This window comes from Rhinolophus sinicus, linkage group LG06 (genome assembly GCF_036562045.2).
Source record: "Rhinolophus sinicus isolate RSC01 linkage group LG06, ASM3656204v1, whole genome shotgun sequence".
NCBI lineage: Eukaryota > Metazoa > Chordata > Mammalia > Chiroptera > Rhinolophidae > Rhinolophus > Rhinolophus sinicus.
The window spans coordinates 19,268,260-19,287,258 of record NC_133756.1 but is presented as its reverse complement, the minus strand read 5'-3'; the positions used below and the strand labels follow the sequence as shown (position 1 = coordinate 19,287,258).

The window sequence follows — 18,999 nt, the reverse complement described above, 5'->3', positions numbered from 1 at the left end:
GCAGCAGACCTGTTCCCCCAGCTGATCAGATGCAACTATTTTGTCCTTGTTTGTAAAAAGGCAGTAGGCTTACCATCAATACTTTCATCTGTGAGAGCTCAAACTCCCGTGCCGGCCTCCTATGTGGGCAGGATAGAGGGGGCAGGGCCACCATCCCATTTCACAGAGAAGGCATGAGGCGTAGAGAACGTGAGCAGAGCTCAGATGCTCTCTCCCTTGACCCTGCTTTATCAGAAAGGAATCAGATGGTGCTGAGTTGCTAGACTCATTGCTGTCCTGTAGGCTTTCAATCAGTGTGCCCTCCTTGGCAGAGCCTTCCGATGCTTCCCCACGACCTTCCCAAGATAAACTCCCAACTCCTTGGCATGACATTCACACGCCTTCATGATCTGGCTCTTGCTCAGTTCTCTGGCCTCAGCCTTATTACATCCCCAGCCATACACAACTTACTCCCTAAATGGACACCCTTCTCTTGAGCACTGGGCCTTTGCGCATGCTGCCCCTCTGCCTGTGGCTCCTTGCCACCTGGCAAACACCTCTCATCCCCAAAGTTCATTTTAGATATCCTTGGTAGGCCCTCTGCCCACCTTCTCCAGGCCCCTGCTTTGTGCCCATGTTGTGGATTGCCTGATGGTCATCTTTATTACCCTGACTTGTTATATATTTGAGATATATTTGTTTCTTCCCATTTAAACCATGAGCTATTTTAGGCCTAGGGCTGGGTCTCCGATTGTCATTTTCCACATCTATAATAGGGGATTATCTTGTTTATCTCATGGGGCCGTTTTAAGGAACAAATGCTGTGTTGGCTCTGGGATGCTAAATCTCAGTTCAGAAAGGTCACACAGCCAATAAATAGCAGAAGGGGGCTTTGGATGGGCATCTGCCAAGCCTCTGTACATGCTGTTCCGCCCCACTCAGGGGTGGGGAATGTTAGAAGACCAAGCTTTATGCCTGGAAAAAACAGAGCCCTGGCTCCCCATAACTGATGTGCATTTTACAAAAGAGGATATGGAGGCTCAGAGAAGTAGAGTAGCTTACCTAAGGTCACACAGCTAATTTGCAGCAGATATGGCCTGAGACCCACCTCCCCAATCCTGCCGTCCTCTTTCCCTCTCTCTGTCCCTTGAGACACACAATTCCTCCTTCCTTGAGCCAGCTGAAGTCAGGCATCTTTGCCAAAGAGAGACTGAGACACAGCCTTTTCCAAGGGTCTCAGCCCCGTGGAGTCAGCCACGACCACAGCCCCTCAGGGCTCAGCTGGGCTTTCTTCCCCTCAGCTGGGTCCCCGCCCTTGCCCACCTTGTGGGGAAGGCAGGAGGTCCCAAGGCCTGGAGGGATGGCTGAGGTACCTTCCGTTTTGTTAACTTCTTCCCCAGTAACTGACTCAGTGACCTTGACAGGGGAGCAGACTGTGGGGCCTGGTCGTCCCCATCTGGCTGGGGCGAAGGCTGTCTCTGCAGAGCTGCTGACACATCTGCTGGTGGGAGTAGAGTGAAGACATCATCGCAGAGCTCCGGTAGCGAGTATCCTTGAGGGAGGCAGAGCTTTGATTTCCTCAAGGCTCCACTTGGAGGTGGGACGGCTGAGTCTCAGCCAGCCTTCTGCTGCCCCACACTCCTCTCCTGGTCTCTGTGAGGCAAAACTCCCTGTGTGCGTCAGCTACGATGAGCTCCACGTTGCCCTGTAGCGCAGTGTATTTAGCAGTCTCTGGAGCCACACTGCCTGGCATTGGGTCCCAGCACTCCACTTAGTACAGTATGACCTTGGGGATCGCCCATAACACTTCCGTGTCTCCGTTCCTTAACCTCGAAAGGGAAATTATAATAGGAATCCTGCCTCAGAGGGTTGTTATGAAGATTGAGTTAATATTCATAAAACATTTAGGACAGTATCTGGAGTACAGTAAGCACTAAACTCGTGTTCTTAGTAGGGAAAGAGGTAGCACTAATTGAGTACTTTGCAGATGCCAGGTACGGTGCCTCTGATCCTTACTGTGAAGCCAAACCCAGGTGTGTGACGTCTACACCATGCAACTCCCCTGCTTCCTCGCCAGCTTCCTGAGAGCCATTCTATGAACCCTCCTCATTTACGTGCAGTGAAGACCATAATGCACATCAGAACTTTGGCCAGAACCAGACCTCAGGTCTTCCTCCTAGTCCAGGGATTGCTCTTTCAATAAAGCGGCCTTCGTAATTCAGATCCTTCGTAACTGAATTAATTAAACCTACATTCATGGAATGATACTGTGGGCAAGGCTTATCCCCTCTGAAGGGTGGCGTGGGGCAGTGGGCATAGCAGAGGCTTTGGACTCTGGCCGGCCTGAGTTTGAGTCCTGCCACTTCCACCTTCTAGCTGGAGAACCTTCAGCAAGTCCTCAGCTCTCAGAACCTCAGTTTCTCCACCTGCAAAATGGGGACAGCAGTATGGTCCTCAAGGAACTGCTGTGAGGGCTTAAATGAGGTGACGTACGTCAGTGCTCACTGCAGCCTCAGGCATATGTAGGTACAACCATGCCTTGCCCACTCTCTTCTCTCTTCACTCTTCCACAGTCATCCTGCCAGGTCACTGGGCAGCTCTCAGCCCTACTCTTCAGAAAAGCCAAGGGACGCACTGAACGTCACCTGGCAAGTTAGTGGTAGAGTGGGGACGAGGCTCAGGTTTCCTGTCCCCCAGCCTGAGCCCCACCAGGGCCTGGACTGTGGTGTGGTGATAGAGCTGTCCTTCTCTCAGGGAGCTCACCCTCATGTTATCCTTTGTGGGTAAGAGGAGGAGGGAGGGGACACACACACACCAGGCACTCACAGCCACCAGGATCAGCACAGCCTAATATTTCCTCTCAGTGAAGTAGTGACCTTTGCCCCTTCTTCCCTCCCCTCCCCCACTCTGTTTTCCTCCCACCTCCATGCCTCAGCCTTTCTCCCTCTTCTCTGTCTCTATCCCAAACAGCCTCACATGAGCACATTAGGTCCACTGAGGAGTTCTCCTGGGGCATTTCACCTCCCCAAGCCTCTCTCTCATCTGTGAAATGGGCAGAGTCAGGGTGGGAGGGTGAGACCTTAGACTCTGAACTTCAGGCCACTTGGTGCCAGACTCCCTGTGGTTCCAAATTTGGGTCCCCTGGGCTTGGCTGACGGAAGACAGGGGCCTGGTCCCAGGTCGGCAGAGGCTACTGTCATGTGACCCCTAGTGGGGACCAGCAGAGAACCCCAACTGTCTTATTTCAAGCCTGGGCTCTTCCCACTGCTGTACTCTGCCATTTAGCAGAGAACAGCAACAATAAAGCTTACACAGAACTCCCTAGAGAGAAAATCATGCAGGCAGACGTGCAAATCACTCTGCAAATCACATGCACACAGACTCCTCACTCTTCCCATCTGGCCTTAGTGGAAAGAGCACCACTTGGAAACCAGTAGTATTGGGTCTGAATCCCATCTAGTTCCCTGTACGACCCTCAGCAAGTGATGTCCCCACCATGATTTTCTTTCCCTCTCTGTAAAACGGAGCCAGTAGAATTACAGGCCAGTCCAGCTAATGACATACAGTGCTCGGCAGTGCTCCATCTTTCTTCCTTCATGGCTCTCATGCCTACTGAGGACTGGGTTTGGCCAGCACGGAGCTAGGTCCTGACAAAATAGTGGCAAAAGCACACCTGTCCCTGTCTTCTGGAGCCTTACAGCCTGGGGGAGAGACAGACTCGAACAGCAGATGCAAGCCTCCATCCCCAAAACTCAGAGGTACGGGAAAAGTAACTTTCCTTATTTTCCTATTACTAACCTCAGTTTCCATTTGGAGGCCTCATTCTGCCAGGCACCAGACACTTCATCTGTCATGTGGGGGTCCCCTTCCCCCAAGTTGCATGATTTCAGCGAGGAGTGATGGTGTTGTGGGGTGGTAGACAAACAGTTTGTCCTGGGTGTCACCGTCTACCCACACTGCTTGCCCTCTACCCGCTGCACGCTCATGACTGTCTGGACCCTGGTCACTGCACAGCCCCTGCCGGTCACCACCGTGTTGGACCCTGGTACCTGACTGCAGTCTCTGTATATTTGCTGGCTCTGTGCCACATCTGCCTCCCACCTCCACCCCCTCAGCCTTCAGGCATCCCATCCTTCCATCACTACTTACTCCAACCCACATTCCACACGACCGCCAGGGGGAGCTCTCCCAAGTGCAGATCTGACCTTGTGCTTTGCAATGGCTCTTGTGCCCTCATATTCTTCAGCTGGACCAGCAAGTCCCCGTTTACCTCTCTTGCTTCTCTCTCAGCATCCTCCCAACCCCACGCCTTCAGCCAAACCAAGTAATAACAATGATTAAAACAACACAGACTGCACTTGCTGTGTGCCAGACAATTTGCTTCTGTTAACTCCCTGAGAGCCTCACAATAACCCACCAGTAACACTTATTCTTTCCTTGGGAGCTGAGGGAGCAACTGAGGAACTGAGAGGTGAGGCCACTCAGGTCACCAACCCCAGAGAGTCCAGTTTCAGAGTCTGTGCCTTTAAACACAGAAGCTATGCCCCCTAGAACTGAAGAGCTCTGTCAGTAAATAGGCTGTCATCTTTCTCGCCTCCCAGCCTTTGTGTAGAAATTCCCTAGCCTGGAACCCCTTCTCCTGGCGCCGTTTCATCTGGCTCGTGCCAGTTGGCCTTGTGTCTCTGTTCATTATGCCCCTTCCTGAGCCCCGGCTGGCTTCTCACGGCTCCCTGTGCTGTTCCCGCCAGAGCCTTGGCCAGTCAGTAGAGGGGGGGTTGTTTTCCTACCAGGCACCCCTGTGCCGCAGGAACCTCTTCTTCCTCTTGGATGCCAAGCTCATGACGTGGACCTTGCCGTGAATGTTGATAGAACGAGTGATTATCTGTTCAAGTAACCCTATGCTTTTCAAAGTCAAATGAATTCCTGGGGCCCCGTCTACCAATGGGTATTTATGAGGCGCCTGCTGTGTGCCCTGCTCTGAACCAAATACACTGGGAGAAATAACAATAGTGTTCAGTTGTGGTTTTCCCAGGCAAGGTCCAGCGTGGCCAGGCCAGTGTCGGCTCAGGGTAGTGATCGCTGCTGCCCAGCTGTACTTTCAAATCCTCCACCACATCTTTCTGCTCCTCCAGGCTCTGCAGCCCCCAGCCTTCCTGTCATTCTGCTTTCTCCCACCTTCCTGATGAAAGCAACTGAAAGGAAAGAACTGCAAATTTGTTTACTAAAAGGGACAGAGACTGATCTTAGGGGGGCTGATTGCATCTCCCAGCAGGAGGGAGATTGTTCTCCTCACTTGACAAGAGAAGGATTCTTCTGCTCTGGGAGAGAGGAATAAAATAGAGGGAATCATAGATTGTCAGTGAGGGGATACATCCTGGAGAACTACTGAGTTCTTTCTCCTAATTTTAAAGTAGAGAGTAGGCCCAGAGGCTTTCTAAAGGTCACTGAGTAATTGAGCCAAAACTGGAACCCAGGGTCTCTGCCTGCTGGTTTGTTGGCTTCTCCAATTCAGTATTATCCTCGTTCCCAAATCCCATAGTTAGTAAATTTCACAGACCACAACTCCTACTTCCAAAATCCATTCTGTTTTTCACTACCCCCATTATCTTTCAAGCTTTGATTTAAGTGAGTGGATTAAAGCACATCACAATTTTCCGGTGTTGTGTCAGGCAATTAAAATACAGGAGTTCTAACCCACAGCAGTCTTCCAGATTATGTATTATTATCCTTGTATCAGGATGAAAAAACAGTCAGAGAAAGCTAGTAACTTCTCTAGTTAACAACCAGTTAGGATTCAAATACAGGTCCCCAAGTCCATGTTCTTTCTGCTGCCTCGGTCCATGCAATGCTTTTGGCCCATGGCCAGGGATGGCATTTCCTTTCTACTCTCCTCCTATTCCTCTCCGCTTACCATCCTCCCCACCAAAACAAAGTGCAAGATTTCCTCCCCACTTCCTGATCAATGGGAATGGTTCTTGTTGAACTGCATCTGACCTCAAGCCAAAAGATGAGTCGAAAACCTCTCTCCTTCCTCGCCCTCACTCTGAGAGTGGGAGCTCTGGGTCGCTGCAGCCTTTCGCCTGGCTTTGTTTCCGCTCATCCTTTTATTAGCTGCCTAATTGGCAGTCCAATTAATCTGTTCATCTGTGAAGGAGGATGGATCACAATGAGCTACTCCATTTCCAGAAACCATTCTCTGAGGCAGCGTGGCCAGGCCCTGAGCTCAGGCTGGCTCCTTGATGAAGGGACACCCTGGGAGCTGGGGTCAATTAGTGGACAGATTAAGCAATTATTAGCCCCTAACAAGGGCGCCTGGCATCATTACCCTCCCTGCTTGTTTACTGGCAAACTGCAGCTTTAATATGAAGACCAACAAATAAATTAGGGCATCTGGTCTACTGCCGCCTCAGCCGAGAAGTAAATGACGTCCAGCTGGCTTTCGGCTGCCCAGGAATTGTCAGCTCTGGCTTAATGAAAAAGCCTGAGACGTCCCTCACTGGTCACAGCGGCCCTGGAATGTGCCCTGGAGGTTTATCATTCCAAGACCCAAGTGCCTGCCGCTGGGTGTGTGCATTGTTCTTAGTTACCCTGCCCCCTTCCTCCTATCAAAGCTTACTTACCTTTAGGGCCCAGCTCGAAGTTTCTTTCTCCTTGAGGCCTTTCCTGCTCTCTCCAACAGGAAAGGCATTCCCCGTCTACATTTTGGGAGGGTTTTGTACTCTCCTATTACTTTCTAGCATTTCATGGAATGCCAGAGCACCATTTTGCCCATTGTTTTCAGGTCTTCAATGAAGCAGTAGAAACATGGAGGAGAGGAGGGAACAGGCAAGGGCTCAGAGTTGTTTGTTTTGTCACCCACTCTCCTGTAGCGATACGCAGGCCACCACCAGAAGGGTATCAGGATATCAAGGAGGGGAGGGGCAGGGTCAGATTTGCACTTTTGGAAGATCACTCTGGCTACAGTGATGAGACCATATTCCAAAGGGGTTTGTTGTCACCAAGCCAGGTGTGGTTATTGTCATCCAGGCCAGATGTGATGGTGGCCTAGAGTAGAAGAGAGGCAGAGGGATGGAGACGAGGGGCAGATTAACTAAATTCACCCAAGGGACTTGGGACTGTCTGACTATGGGAGGAGAGGGAAGGAAAATTCAACTTTTCTAAATTTGGTGACTTGGAAGCAAAATGTATTGGTGTCAGTGAAAAGCAGAGAGGGCAGTCAGCCCTGGGGTCTGGGAACAGAGGACGCCCACAGTGGGGGAAAGAAGCAGAGTTGGGGAACATTGAAGAAGCCTCCTTCTCCTGTGACTTGAGTCACATTCCTTCTCTCTGCTTCCTCGTGTGCCCACCAGCAACATGAGGATTTACCTGTAGATCCCTAAGGTCCTCGACTCCATAGCTGCCAATCCAATGTCAACTTTTAGCTAACAGTGTGTCCATTAGAGAGCATCTCTTAATTTATTGTTCAGCTTATCCTGCTTCTCCCCCATCTCTGTCTGTCAAAACCCTGTGGACCCTCTGACGCAGTGTTTAAATGCTATCTTTTCTTGGACGCTCCCCCTGTACTCTCCACAGGAAACACTCCCTCCCTCCTACCCGGGGGCTTCAATATTATGTCTTGAGCTATCTCTTAGAAACATGTATTTATGAAATTCACTGGGCAGCCCCTAATCCATAGCCGTACATCTACCGTGGCTAACAACATACACCCCAAATCACTTACTCGGTTCTCGTTGTTTCCAAGCTGAGAAAAATGTGCTCCGTCCTTCTTGAAACACTGTGAGGTTAACCCAAGCGCTTCTCTTTCCCTAGGGATCATTGACTTCCTTATAAGCCAGCACCCGATTGCCCGTGTCCTACGGGAGCACCTGGTCTTCAAGATTGCACCAATGCTCAACCCAGATGGAGTCTACCTGGGCAATTACAGGTGAGGGATGGGGGAGCATGCTTGGAAGCTGGCAGTCAGAAGATGGTGGCATGGAAACAAGAAAAATGGGGTATATATTTGAGGAAGAATATTCAGACTACCTCTGAGTTCATTAGAGGAAGTTTCACCCTGGCTCTTGAGAATGTGGCTAAAGAGCCTAGGCTGTTTCATGCACCACCATCTGAGGTCACGTGATGGGGTTTGCTGGGCAGCTTGCTGGGCCAGGAATCAGGAGGCCTAATACCCGTTTTGGCACCTATTTCCTGTGTAACCTTGGGGAATTGACTTTCCCTCTGACGCTCAGTTTCTGTTGCACAATGAAGACAATAATAACTTACCTGACAGGGCACTTGTGAGCATCACAAGAAATGGTGGGGAGGAATGTGCTTTGCAGAATATCATGTGGTGGTTATAATGATTACTGTTTCATTTCTCTGTTTCTTCTTGGAGGTCATTAATGATGGCATGTGGCATCCCGGATTATCTGACAGCGTTTCCCTTTAGTGTTGGCATACCCGTAGCCCCACACTTACTCAGACACTCCTGTCTTGAATTCTCTTTCTTCTGGTAGCACCGTAATTACAGCCTAAAATTCCATTGCTCAGGGGACCCTCTGCCAAAAGAACTTTGATCCTCTCAGTGAGTGTTATTACCCTTATTTCACAGTTGAGGCAACTGACTTACCCAGTCTCACAGCCAGTAAATCATTGACTGTCTACCCTCACTGTCCAAATTATCCAGCTTGTCGCTTAGTCCCACAATGCTTAAGAAAACATTGAAACTCCTCAGCTTCGTATACGACCCTCTGGATGACCTGGTGCCCCTCTGTCCCCCACGCTGCCTCCCTTCCCACTCTCCTGTCTGACCTCCCACCCTCCACTCTTAGAACTGTGGTTGTAGCTACACTAAGCAAAGCCTAGTTCCCTAGATGTGTCCTGTTTGTCTCTGATCCCTCACCTTTATAAAGGCTGCCCTCTGCCCAGAATTTCCTCTTCCCATCTTCATCTCACTAACCACCCTTCACAGCTCAGCTTGTGCCCCTCCTTCTGGAAAACATTCCCCAAACCTCCAAGCAGAATTGGTCAATACCTTCTCTGAGCTCCCACCAGACTGGTTATTGAACCAGTTTTATCCGTTGCCTGGCTGCACTGGGCCTCAAGCCACCAGAGGCAGGGGCTGCGCCTTAAAGATCGTAGTACATACCCCAGTGCCTAGTAGCAGGAATCAGCACACAGTAGATGTTCAAAAAGTGTTTGATGAATATGAGCGAAGAAAAGCCAGGACTTTACTGATGAAGAAACTGAGGCCCAGAGATGAGATGAGACTTGCCCAAGGGCAGTGGCAGAGCTTAGACCAGAACCCAGATTGTCTGATACCAGCCAGGTCCATTTTAAACAGAGCTGGTTTACTGCTTTTCAAGAGCATGGCAGTTGGGTCCAGAGGGGCTTCCTCATCCCCCTGGATGTGAGTTAGAGAGAGCCCATGGGATGCATGATGCCTTAATTAAAGACAGTTTTGCTTCCTCTCTTAATTGGCTCAAGTGATGGTTTATTACCGCTGGCAGGTTTTATGGCTGCTGCAGACCTGAGAGCAATGCTTTTCTACCTTCCCTGGACAGAATGCACTGCGAGTGATAATGGTGGTAGAAAGACCATTTGATTTATGTTAACATTTCTGCTTAATTACAAGAGCGGCAGTGGTCAGAAAGAGGTCAATACTGTCCACTTTACATACATATTTATGTCATCGTCTGCATCCAGGGATGATGAGTTGGAAAAAAGGTCTGTGACCGTGGCCAAAATGCCTCCCCCCTCCGGGTTTCAGATGGTCAGTAGGGTAGCGATGGGGAACTAGACACTTTTTTATGTCTTCAAACTCCAGATTTTGTGATTTTGGATTTCAGGATAAAAGAGCTGTAGCCCTCAGAATTGGTTCTGTACAGAAGTTTAAGCCCTCAACCTTCTCCTAGTGAGAAGACGTGATTCTCATTATGAGAGATGGAGAAAAACCTCTAACCACAGGCATTAATCCTGTTGCTAAAACAGCTCTGAGGAGCAACAAAGAGCCTATCAATCATGGAATTCACTACTACAGATTTGGAGAATGTGGAAAATAATCATAAAGACTCAGAATTCAGAGCTTCAAGGTGCCTTAGAGGTCCTTAGGCCAGCCCCTCCCAGAGCCACTGTCTCCTGTCTACGGCAGTATTTCCATGGTTTGGTGGGACTTACCAAGGCATTATGGGGGGAAAAAAGAATTTGGAATTCGAGTGAGTTTGGGAAATACAGAGCTAGACAAAGTTAAACATGTTTTTTTTTTACAATAAGATTTTTCAGGTTTGAGTATGCTAATAAGCAGGAATCTAAAGAGGAGAAATAAAGTATTCAGTGTTTCCCAAAGTTAAACATCAAGGAATCCTTTTGCTGTAGAGCTTGTTCCCCTCCTCTCTACCTGCCCACCTCTCCACCAGTGGGGTTAGGGTCATAACACATCATGGGAAATGCCGCTGCAAGGAATCTGCTCACCCACCCAGCACATGTCAAGCACCCCCACACTTAATCCTCACGACCTCTCTGTGAAGGAGTGCCTTTCTTAAGCTTTCTCTGCTCGCAAATAATAAAAATCTTCTCAACTTAGCTTGAGGACAGCAGGACAGGTGGGAGGGAGGGAGGGAGAGTAGGTGAGAAGCACAAAGGAAAAAGGAGGGGGGGGGAGTGAGCGAGGAAGTTGTGCACAGGGCCAGGTCTCCCAGGAACTGGTCACCTCACTGAAACGGGCCTCTCGCGTGCTCTCTGATTCACTGTCTCAACATCCCGCCAGGATGTGCATTCTCTCGAGCCTCAGGGAAGTGAACTGATCTGCCCTGGGTCCTGTGGCCTGTGAGGAGCAGGCAAGGATGCAGGGCTGTGTGAGCCCGGGTTGCTGATGCTCCCTGCCACCCTACAGTCCCCTCCAGCCTGCGTGTGATAGGCCAGACCCTGTGTGAACAACTCGAGTCAGGCCTGCCCTCGAGGAACCTCTTCTCCGCTCCTTTTTTCTTCCTCTTCTCTCCTCTTCCTCCCTTCCTTCTCCCCTTCCTTGTTCACCTTCTTTTTCTTCTATATTAAAGAAACATGTCATTCAGTCTAGAGGACAGTCAGGTGAGTTGATCGTTCAAAGCTTATAGTTAATACAATACAAGTATCTATACTATTGTATTTATAGTAAACTAGACAAGGTGCATTCTAGCATTTAATTGCAAAAGGTGGCAGCTACACCATGATAGATGATGCTCTTTATGTTAAAGAGCAGCAGCATTCGCTAACTACATTCTAGTAGCCCGTGGCGTACGGGAGGAGGGTGAAGGTCCTACACTAAAGTGTACACAAGCAACTAGAGCGTACCCTGCGGTAGCCATCTGTAAGCGTTAGGTGACGTCACGGTAGATAACAATGCTATTACGGCATATAGAAAAGACACAGGGCAATGATGCACTGTGTCCCCTATTACACTCCAATTACTCTGGCCTTTTGCTTCAGTTCGGGTCTGAGGTGTAATGCCAATTCACAGACAGGCCTTCCCAGAGCCTCCAATATAAAGTAGGGCTCCCATTATACTCTTTCAGAGCACACTGTACTGTCCTTTCATAGCCTTTGCCCCTATTAGTAATCCTGTGCTCATTTACGTGACTTTGTTTAATGGCTGTCTCCACTGTAGACTGTAAACTCCATGAAGTCAGGACTTTGTCTACCTGTATCCCCAGAGCCTGGCACGGTGCCTGGCACAGAATGAGCCTTTGATATGTAGCATCTAAATGAATACATGAACTCAACAGCAGTGTTTAGTCATTATATGCTATGGAACAAAGCTATACCCCCCAGTGTAGATTAGCTATCATACAGAGAAATCAAAATCATAGAGACAGATAGTAGAATGGTGGTTGCCACAGGCTGGGTGGAGGGGAGAATGGGGAGCTATTGTTTACTGGGATGCCTGTGACAGATGTGGCTCCGTGGCAGGTGGGGGGCACATGGGACCCACCTGGCAGTGGTGGAAGATGTCTGGTGGGTGACACACACATGTTGAAATGCCGGTCAGAGCACAGCCTCCGCCCACTTCCGGGCCCTGAGGGAGCAGTCCATCCACGCTGGGGTCCACCCCAGGCTCCAAGCTGGTCCTGGAGTTGCAGTCAGGCAGCCCCCGAGCCGCAAGCAGCAGGCACAGAACCCAGAACCTGCCGAGCCTGGGCCTGCCCCACCTCCCGCAGCTCAGGGCCCAAGAGCCTACCCTTGGCCCACCCAGGGTGGGGCAGTGGTGCTGGGCAGGCCCCATGCCAGAGCTCGAGTTGGGGATGGCAGGGGTGAGGAGGGGAGGTGGCTGGGTGTATGGGTGGAGGTGGGGTCCTCACCTCGTGGTACAGCAGCCCCGATGTCAGGATGATGCTTCATCCTGATGAAAAGTTTTGAAGATGGATGGTGGTGATGATAGAATGACATTAAGAATGTACTTAATACCACTGACCTGTATACTTGAAAATGATTGCAGTGGTAAATTTTATGTTCTGTGTATTTTACCATAATAAAAAAAATAAGAGTGGCATGACTACTGATGCAATGTGAGCATCTTTGTAGAGTTCTGGGGCCTAGCGGTCCTTACAGATGAATGCTGTAACTCCAGATATTGTAGAGCCAAGAAGCTGCAGGCAGCTCTTAGTTGGAAGGTATTAGGTTGGGGGGTGATGGGCTGAGCCAGTGTATAATCCACTGGCAATTCTCAGCGCCCAGCCGTCGGCATGCCCACATGCACTGAAGCATTTGCATGCTCTTTCCGCCACCTCTTCCTCATCATTTCCTTTGCAGAGAAGACGGCCCCCACCCCACCTGTACCCCACTGTGTTTTCTTCTGAGTGTGGGTAAAACACAAGTTGCCTTGGATTTGAAAAACACACTCTCCATCTCCATATGACAATATGAAACTCTATGTTGGGTTTGCATTTCTTAATTAGGTGCTTGTCATTGTGTATTCCATAGAGCCACGTGTAAGTAAACAGTCGTAGACCTTTGAATACATTTATTGGTTTTATTTATGTTTCTGGGCATAAAAATCTATAATTACCAGGTACAGCCTCAGTATAACTGGTATTTAATGACAATTACTTTTTGTTACCATAGAAATGAGTCCAAAGTAGTTACCCATAATTTCTCATTTCCCAAACCTCACACATGCTGAATTGCAATATTACCATAGTAATTGCCTATTAGTCATCATAAAATACGCAGTTACCCAAAAGATAGAAAGATGCTGTGAAATTTCTCATCTTCAGGAAACCTCAGTGCTTCTTGGAACCGTGGAGGTGGGGGAGAGGAACGGGCCTCCATGGGTGGTGCAGAAATAATACAGCTTTATAGCATTCCACAGCAGACCCCACGGTGGAGATGGTGGAGCTGCTGCAATCTGCCGACCCACTCCTCATTGTGTCTCTTGGCCCTGGCACTCCTCACGTAGCAAAGAATGCTTGACTGCAGTGAATCCAACTTATCTAAGGTTTGCTGAGGACCTGCTGAGTGTCAGGCCCTGTACTGGGCCTTAGAAAAGCAGATGGAAATCAGAGGCAGCCCTTCTCACTAAGAAGCCCTGTGTTTGTAGTAGAGGTGTGTGTGTGTATGGGTGTGTGTGATGCTTTGGAGGCCTAGGTAGAATACAAGCTAATGTCTAAGTGCCTATAAACTGCACTTTATATATATACAGACGGTGCCAAAAAGATGTATACACATTTTAAGAAAGGAAACCTGTATTAAAATTGTAATACTCAATATATACTGATAACAAAAGATGAATACAAGTCACGTTTGACTTCTGCAATTACAAGAGGTGCTCAAAGTGGTTACCATCAGTGTCCAGACACTTCTGACTACGGCGAACTACTGCTTGAGCAACGTTGAACAAAGTGTCCACTTGTACACAATTTTTTTGGCACCCCCAGTGCGTATCATCACATTTAACCCTCTGAGCAGCCCTAAGATGGCGGTAGTATTATAGCCCCATCTTAAATAGAGAAGGAAATTGAGGCACAGCGGAACCAAGTAACTTGCCCTTGGTTCCTCAGCAGAAAGGGTCAGAGTGGGTTTAGCAACCCAGGCAGGCCAATCGTAGCCTGCTGCAGAATTAACCCCCTGCTACTCTGCTCCTGAAAGAGTGAGTGCTTCCTTCTGACTGAGTGATGCGGGAGGGTTTTTGAAAGATGGAGGATATACAGGAGTTCATCAGACATAAAAGGGAGATAAAAAGAGATTTGCACAGCAAAAGATCATTAAGCATGGCAGAGGGTGAAACACCAGGAGAGAGATTTCCAGCACACACACACACACACACACACACACACACACACACACGCACACACGCAGACGTTATAAACGGCCAGTCTTGCCCATGTCAACATCCAAATGAGGAAACATTTAAAACTGTTCAAAATAGAATAGAACAAAAAATTAGCTATATAAAATGCATGTCAATATCCTTTGCTCTTTGACAGCATAAAACCTGTGTATTTTTCATCATGCTAGAAATGGAAAACAAAGATCCACTGCAAGCATAGCCTCCCAGAAAGATTTGCCAGCCTCTTCTCACGGTGCCTCCTTCCCTACCCCACTCATACCCACCCTCCTTGGTGCTCCTGCCATAACATTATCAGCCTTAGTGTGAGAAGGGAGCTTAGAGACATCTAGTCCAGTGCCCTGCCTAGGGCAGGGATCCCCTCAGGAGCATCCCCAAGTGACAGCCATGCCCCTCCTGCTTGTCCACCTCCAGCCAGGGCTGGGTGAGACTCTCCCTCTCAAAGCTTGCGTTGTTCTCATGCCAGCTCTGACCATTAGAGAGTGTTTATATTCAGGCTAAACCTGCCAGCCCATTGCTTCTGCTTCTTCCTCCCGAAAGATTACTCAGGTTCAGTCCACTGTTTACACAGTAGCCATTAGCTGTTTGAGGAATGTGCCCCCACTCCTCCCCGCCCACTCCAACCACTATGTTCACCAGGCTGAAGATTCCCAAAGCCTTCCAACTTTCCATATGAAATCTGAAATCCATTCCTCTCCCCACCCTTCCTGCTGTCCTCCAAACATACTCCAGATGTTTGTCGTTGTCTGTCTTTGAGGCTTGGTGTCCAGGACTGAACAGTTATGATGATGATGATGATGATGATGATGATGATGATGATGATGGCAATATTAATAGTGCTGGTGAGTAGCTAACAGCCAGTGAGCTTTCTGGGCCCGGCACTATTCTAAGCATTTTGCATGTTTTGTGTCACTTAATTCTTTGAACAACTCCATTATTATTCTCATTTTGCGGATGAGGAAACTGAGGCGTATGTAGGGAAGGTGACACCCTCAAGTTCCAGAGCTAGCTAGTGCAATACAGGTAGGAAGGGACCATTACAAGCCTAATTCTGAGGACCATACTTCTGATACAGCCCACATGCACATTGCTATCTGACGCTGAGCTCTCCTCAACCTAAATTTTTCCACTTGCATTTCTGCTAAGTCACAACTCCCCGATCTTCTCTTAGAGACTTTCAAGAAGACTATGGCATAGGCAGAGCAGGAGCCACTCTTCCCCTTTGAGCAAAGAAGAAACCAAGCCACAGAGAGGCTAACTAACTTGCTCAAGGTCACACAGTGAGTGAGACACATAGTCCAGATGAAGCATGAGTGACAGCAGGGGCCAGACAGAGCCTTACCTCCCAGAGAGTCTCTCCTGCTTTATGTAACCTGAGTGATGTTTCTATGGCGGCTGAAAGGACGCTGGGGCTGGCAGTGTAATCAGGTGTCTAACCCACAAGTGCACACCGCCAAAACCAATTATTCAAATGAGCTTCCCAGTCAGGTTCTGCAGGAAAGGCCAGATGGCTAGATGTCTGTGGAGGCAGCTCCCCATCTCTGTCTCTGCAAGCAGCTGAATAGCATTTCAAAGTTAGAGTTCATAGCAAGTTGATTTTAATAATTGGCTCTGCAGTGAGGACAGGCCTCAGAGGAGACAGTAACCCAGAATTGGTGGCTGGGGAGCCTGGAGGAGCGAAACACTGATAGAATCAAGAACGTCATCATTTCTGGTTTCAGGTAGTTCCTACACCACGGCTTGAACAGTGTCAGTTCTCTGTGTAGTCTTTTCATGGTTCCCATTGACTATGGGGAAGCTAAACTCTTTTGCTTGGTACTCAAGGCATGTTCAGCATCCTGGAACTTCCTTTCTGGCTCCATCGCCCACCGTCCACCTTGCCCCGTCCTGCACCATCACCCTCCAGTGGTTCTCTTGCCTTCCTGGGCCCTTTCCAGTGCCCTGAAGCGGCCCACTCTAGTTCACACCCGGCCCTTTGCTAGCACTCTGCCTCTGCATAAGTAGCCTTTCAACCAAATGTAGGGTTTCTTTGCCCTCTTCTTTTTCCCAATCCCTCCCATCTCCCTCCCTTCTTTCCTTTCCTCAAACGTTCACCCAGCACATACTTTGTGCCATGCACTGGGGATCTGAGATGGGCTTTGCCTTCATGGAGGAGATGATACCGTGTGTCCCCGAAAATAAGACCTCACCGGAAAAGAAGCCCTAGCATGATTTTTCAGAATGACATTCCCTGAACATACGCCCTCATGCGTCTTTTGGAGCAAACCTTAATATAAGACCGGTCTTATTTTTGGGGGAAACACGGTATGTAAGATGAGTCTTGGAGGATGAGTCGGAGTCAGCAGGGGAAGAGAATGGCTGCACGTTCTACAGCAAAGGAATCGTGATGTTGAATAACAACAGTGAAGATAATAACACACACATTCATTAAACATATACCAGCTGCCAGGTCCTGTGCTAAGTGTTTTATAAACATGATTTCCACTGGAGGTGTAGGGACAGTAACTGCTCATTGTCCCATTGCCACTCTCATCCTACTTCTGCTAATTTCGAAGGAGATACAGGGATCAGAAAGATAGACATCAAAATGTTAGCTTTATTGTTAATAAAAGCAGGATTTGGAAGACATGGCTTGTATCTGTGACTAAAATTGGCCTCCTTTTACCTTACCCCCAAATTCAGCTCCTTCAACCAGCCACAAATAGAGCAAGAAGTGAGCTACTTCCCAGAAGACACACCATGTGGCAGAAAGGAGGCCAGAATGTCCCCTCCGAACAGATCTAAACACTCCATGGCAGGAGGGGCTCGGCGCAACAGGCTCTGCTCCTTTTCTCAAATTGACCAAGCAGATAAGTTCCAGCCCCTCCCTCAGGAAGAGGAAGCAAGGGGATGGAGATGAAGAGCCATTTTTTTCTACTCCTGGGGACTAAAAGTCCCCAGTGGGATTGAAAGCAATGGGGGGATATGTTCGAACAATCCCATGAACCTATGAGGTAGATTCTTGTATTATTCTCATTTACAAAGAAACTGAAGCACGAAAAGAGGTTAAATCATTTATTCACGGTCCCATGATCATAGGAGATCCAGGCGTCGAAACCAAGGAGCTGACTCGGACAGAGCCCAGCTGCGCAGCCCTGAGGCTTGCCGCCTGCTCTCTGAGTGAGAAGGGAGCCCTGGGGAATGACAAATGGTCAGGGCTGCTGCCCACAGTGTAGGATCACACCTGGCACAAAGGCACCAGCTCACAGAGCAGGTTGACTGACTTACAGCCCAAGCCTGACAAGCCTTGAGACTTGGAGGAACTGCGTCAGCCCATAAGAGAGGGCGCGTCTTTGCAATTAGCTCGTAAGACTTATACAAGCCTTGTGATGTACAGATCAGGGACGTGGCATAAGAAGCTAGAGAAGTAAGTGGGGACCAGATTGTGGAGGGCCCTCGGGGTCATACCAAGATCAAACCATAAGACCAGCTAACATGTGTGTAGCATTTATTTCAAACCTGGCAGTGTCCCCAGCATTGTACATGGCTGATCGCATTTAATCCTCAGAACAGCCCTCTGAGGTAGGTGAAATCCACATTTTGCAGAGCAGAGCTGAGGCTCAGAGAGTTTAAGCCACACAGTCGATACGTGGCCGAGCCAGGGTCTTATCCAGGCTGCGTGGCTCCTGAGTCCACTCTCGCAATCTAAACCACTTCTCAGACCAGGTGGGCCGGGTCCCGTCAGCTCCCAGATCTTGTGAAGACCTAAAGGACTTCTCATCCCCTTTGTGTTTCCTCCGCCTTTTTTTTTTTCACTTAAAAAGTTGAAATAGCCAATTCCTAGCCCTAAGGGCCACTATACTCCTTCTGAAAAGGTGTCCCCTCAGGCCTGTCGAAATGGTTCTTTTTCTTTCTTGTCAGTGTTCTTATACAGAGAAACATAATCCATTTTTTTTTCCAATCTGTAATGGGCTTCCAACTGTACTCTTATGTAGAAGTGTGACCTTGGCCCCAGTTTCCCCATCTGTGGGGATTGGGTTTTATGAAGTCTTGGGTGCCTTCTGGTTGGTGACTGGCTTTTAGAATTGTTGTAAGCTGTATGGAAATTCCTACCCCTCCTTCCATCACCACCAGTCCTAGTGTTTGTCACCACTAAACAGGGGACAGGAAGGAGGGAGCATGATCCCCAGAGCACTTGCTTTCCATGGGAAGGGAGAAGGCACTCCGAAAAAGCCACTCCTTGTCTGCTATGTCCTGGGAGAAAGGGCCCCAGGAAGTTTAGGTCTGGAGATGATCCCTTTTCCCGGCATGGTCTGAGCATTCATCCCCTTCCCCCAATCCTGCTGTTTCCAGAAAGGCCGCCATTACAGGATAAAGACCTGGCTGACCAAGCGCTAACCCTGGCTCTGCTATGAACCCCGTGCACATCCAAGGTCGTCTCACACGGTCGTGCAGTGTGTGCACTGCACGAGGGCTCATGGTCAAGGGGGCTGCACTCTGCTCCCACTGCAAGTCTGACCAGAGCAAGTGGCATCGTTTTGCACTTCACCTCCCCAGAAGGGGCACCTGTTTATAAGTTGTCAGCCTGGAGGGAGTGGCTTATTGTTGATTTGTATAAAGGTTCCCTTCATGCTAGTCTCCCATTTGAGACTTAGTTTCCCCATTTAAAAGATAAGGGTGTCGCGTCCACCCCTGACCTTACTCACGTGAATCCCTGACCTGACTCCCAGGACTGTTGAAAGAGA

At 49.0% G+C, this 18,999-nt stretch overlaps 1 protein-coding gene across 7 annotated transcripts in view; it reads left to right on the top strand.

Moving 5' to 3' along the window:
- AGBL4 (AGBL carboxypeptidase 4) overlaps positions 1 to 18,999 on the top strand; it is a 1,099,729-nt gene that overhangs the window by 950,261 nt on the left and 130,469 nt on the right. For all 7 annotated transcript variants that reach the window (XM_074334699.1, XM_074334701.1, XM_074334700.1 and 4 more), the window contains one exon: positions 7,789 to 7,903. In XM_074334699.1, coding sequence (XP_074190800.1) covers positions 7,789 to 7,903 — 115 coding nt within the window. The remainder of the gene's footprint in view (positions 1 to 7,788; positions 7,904 to 18,999) is intronic.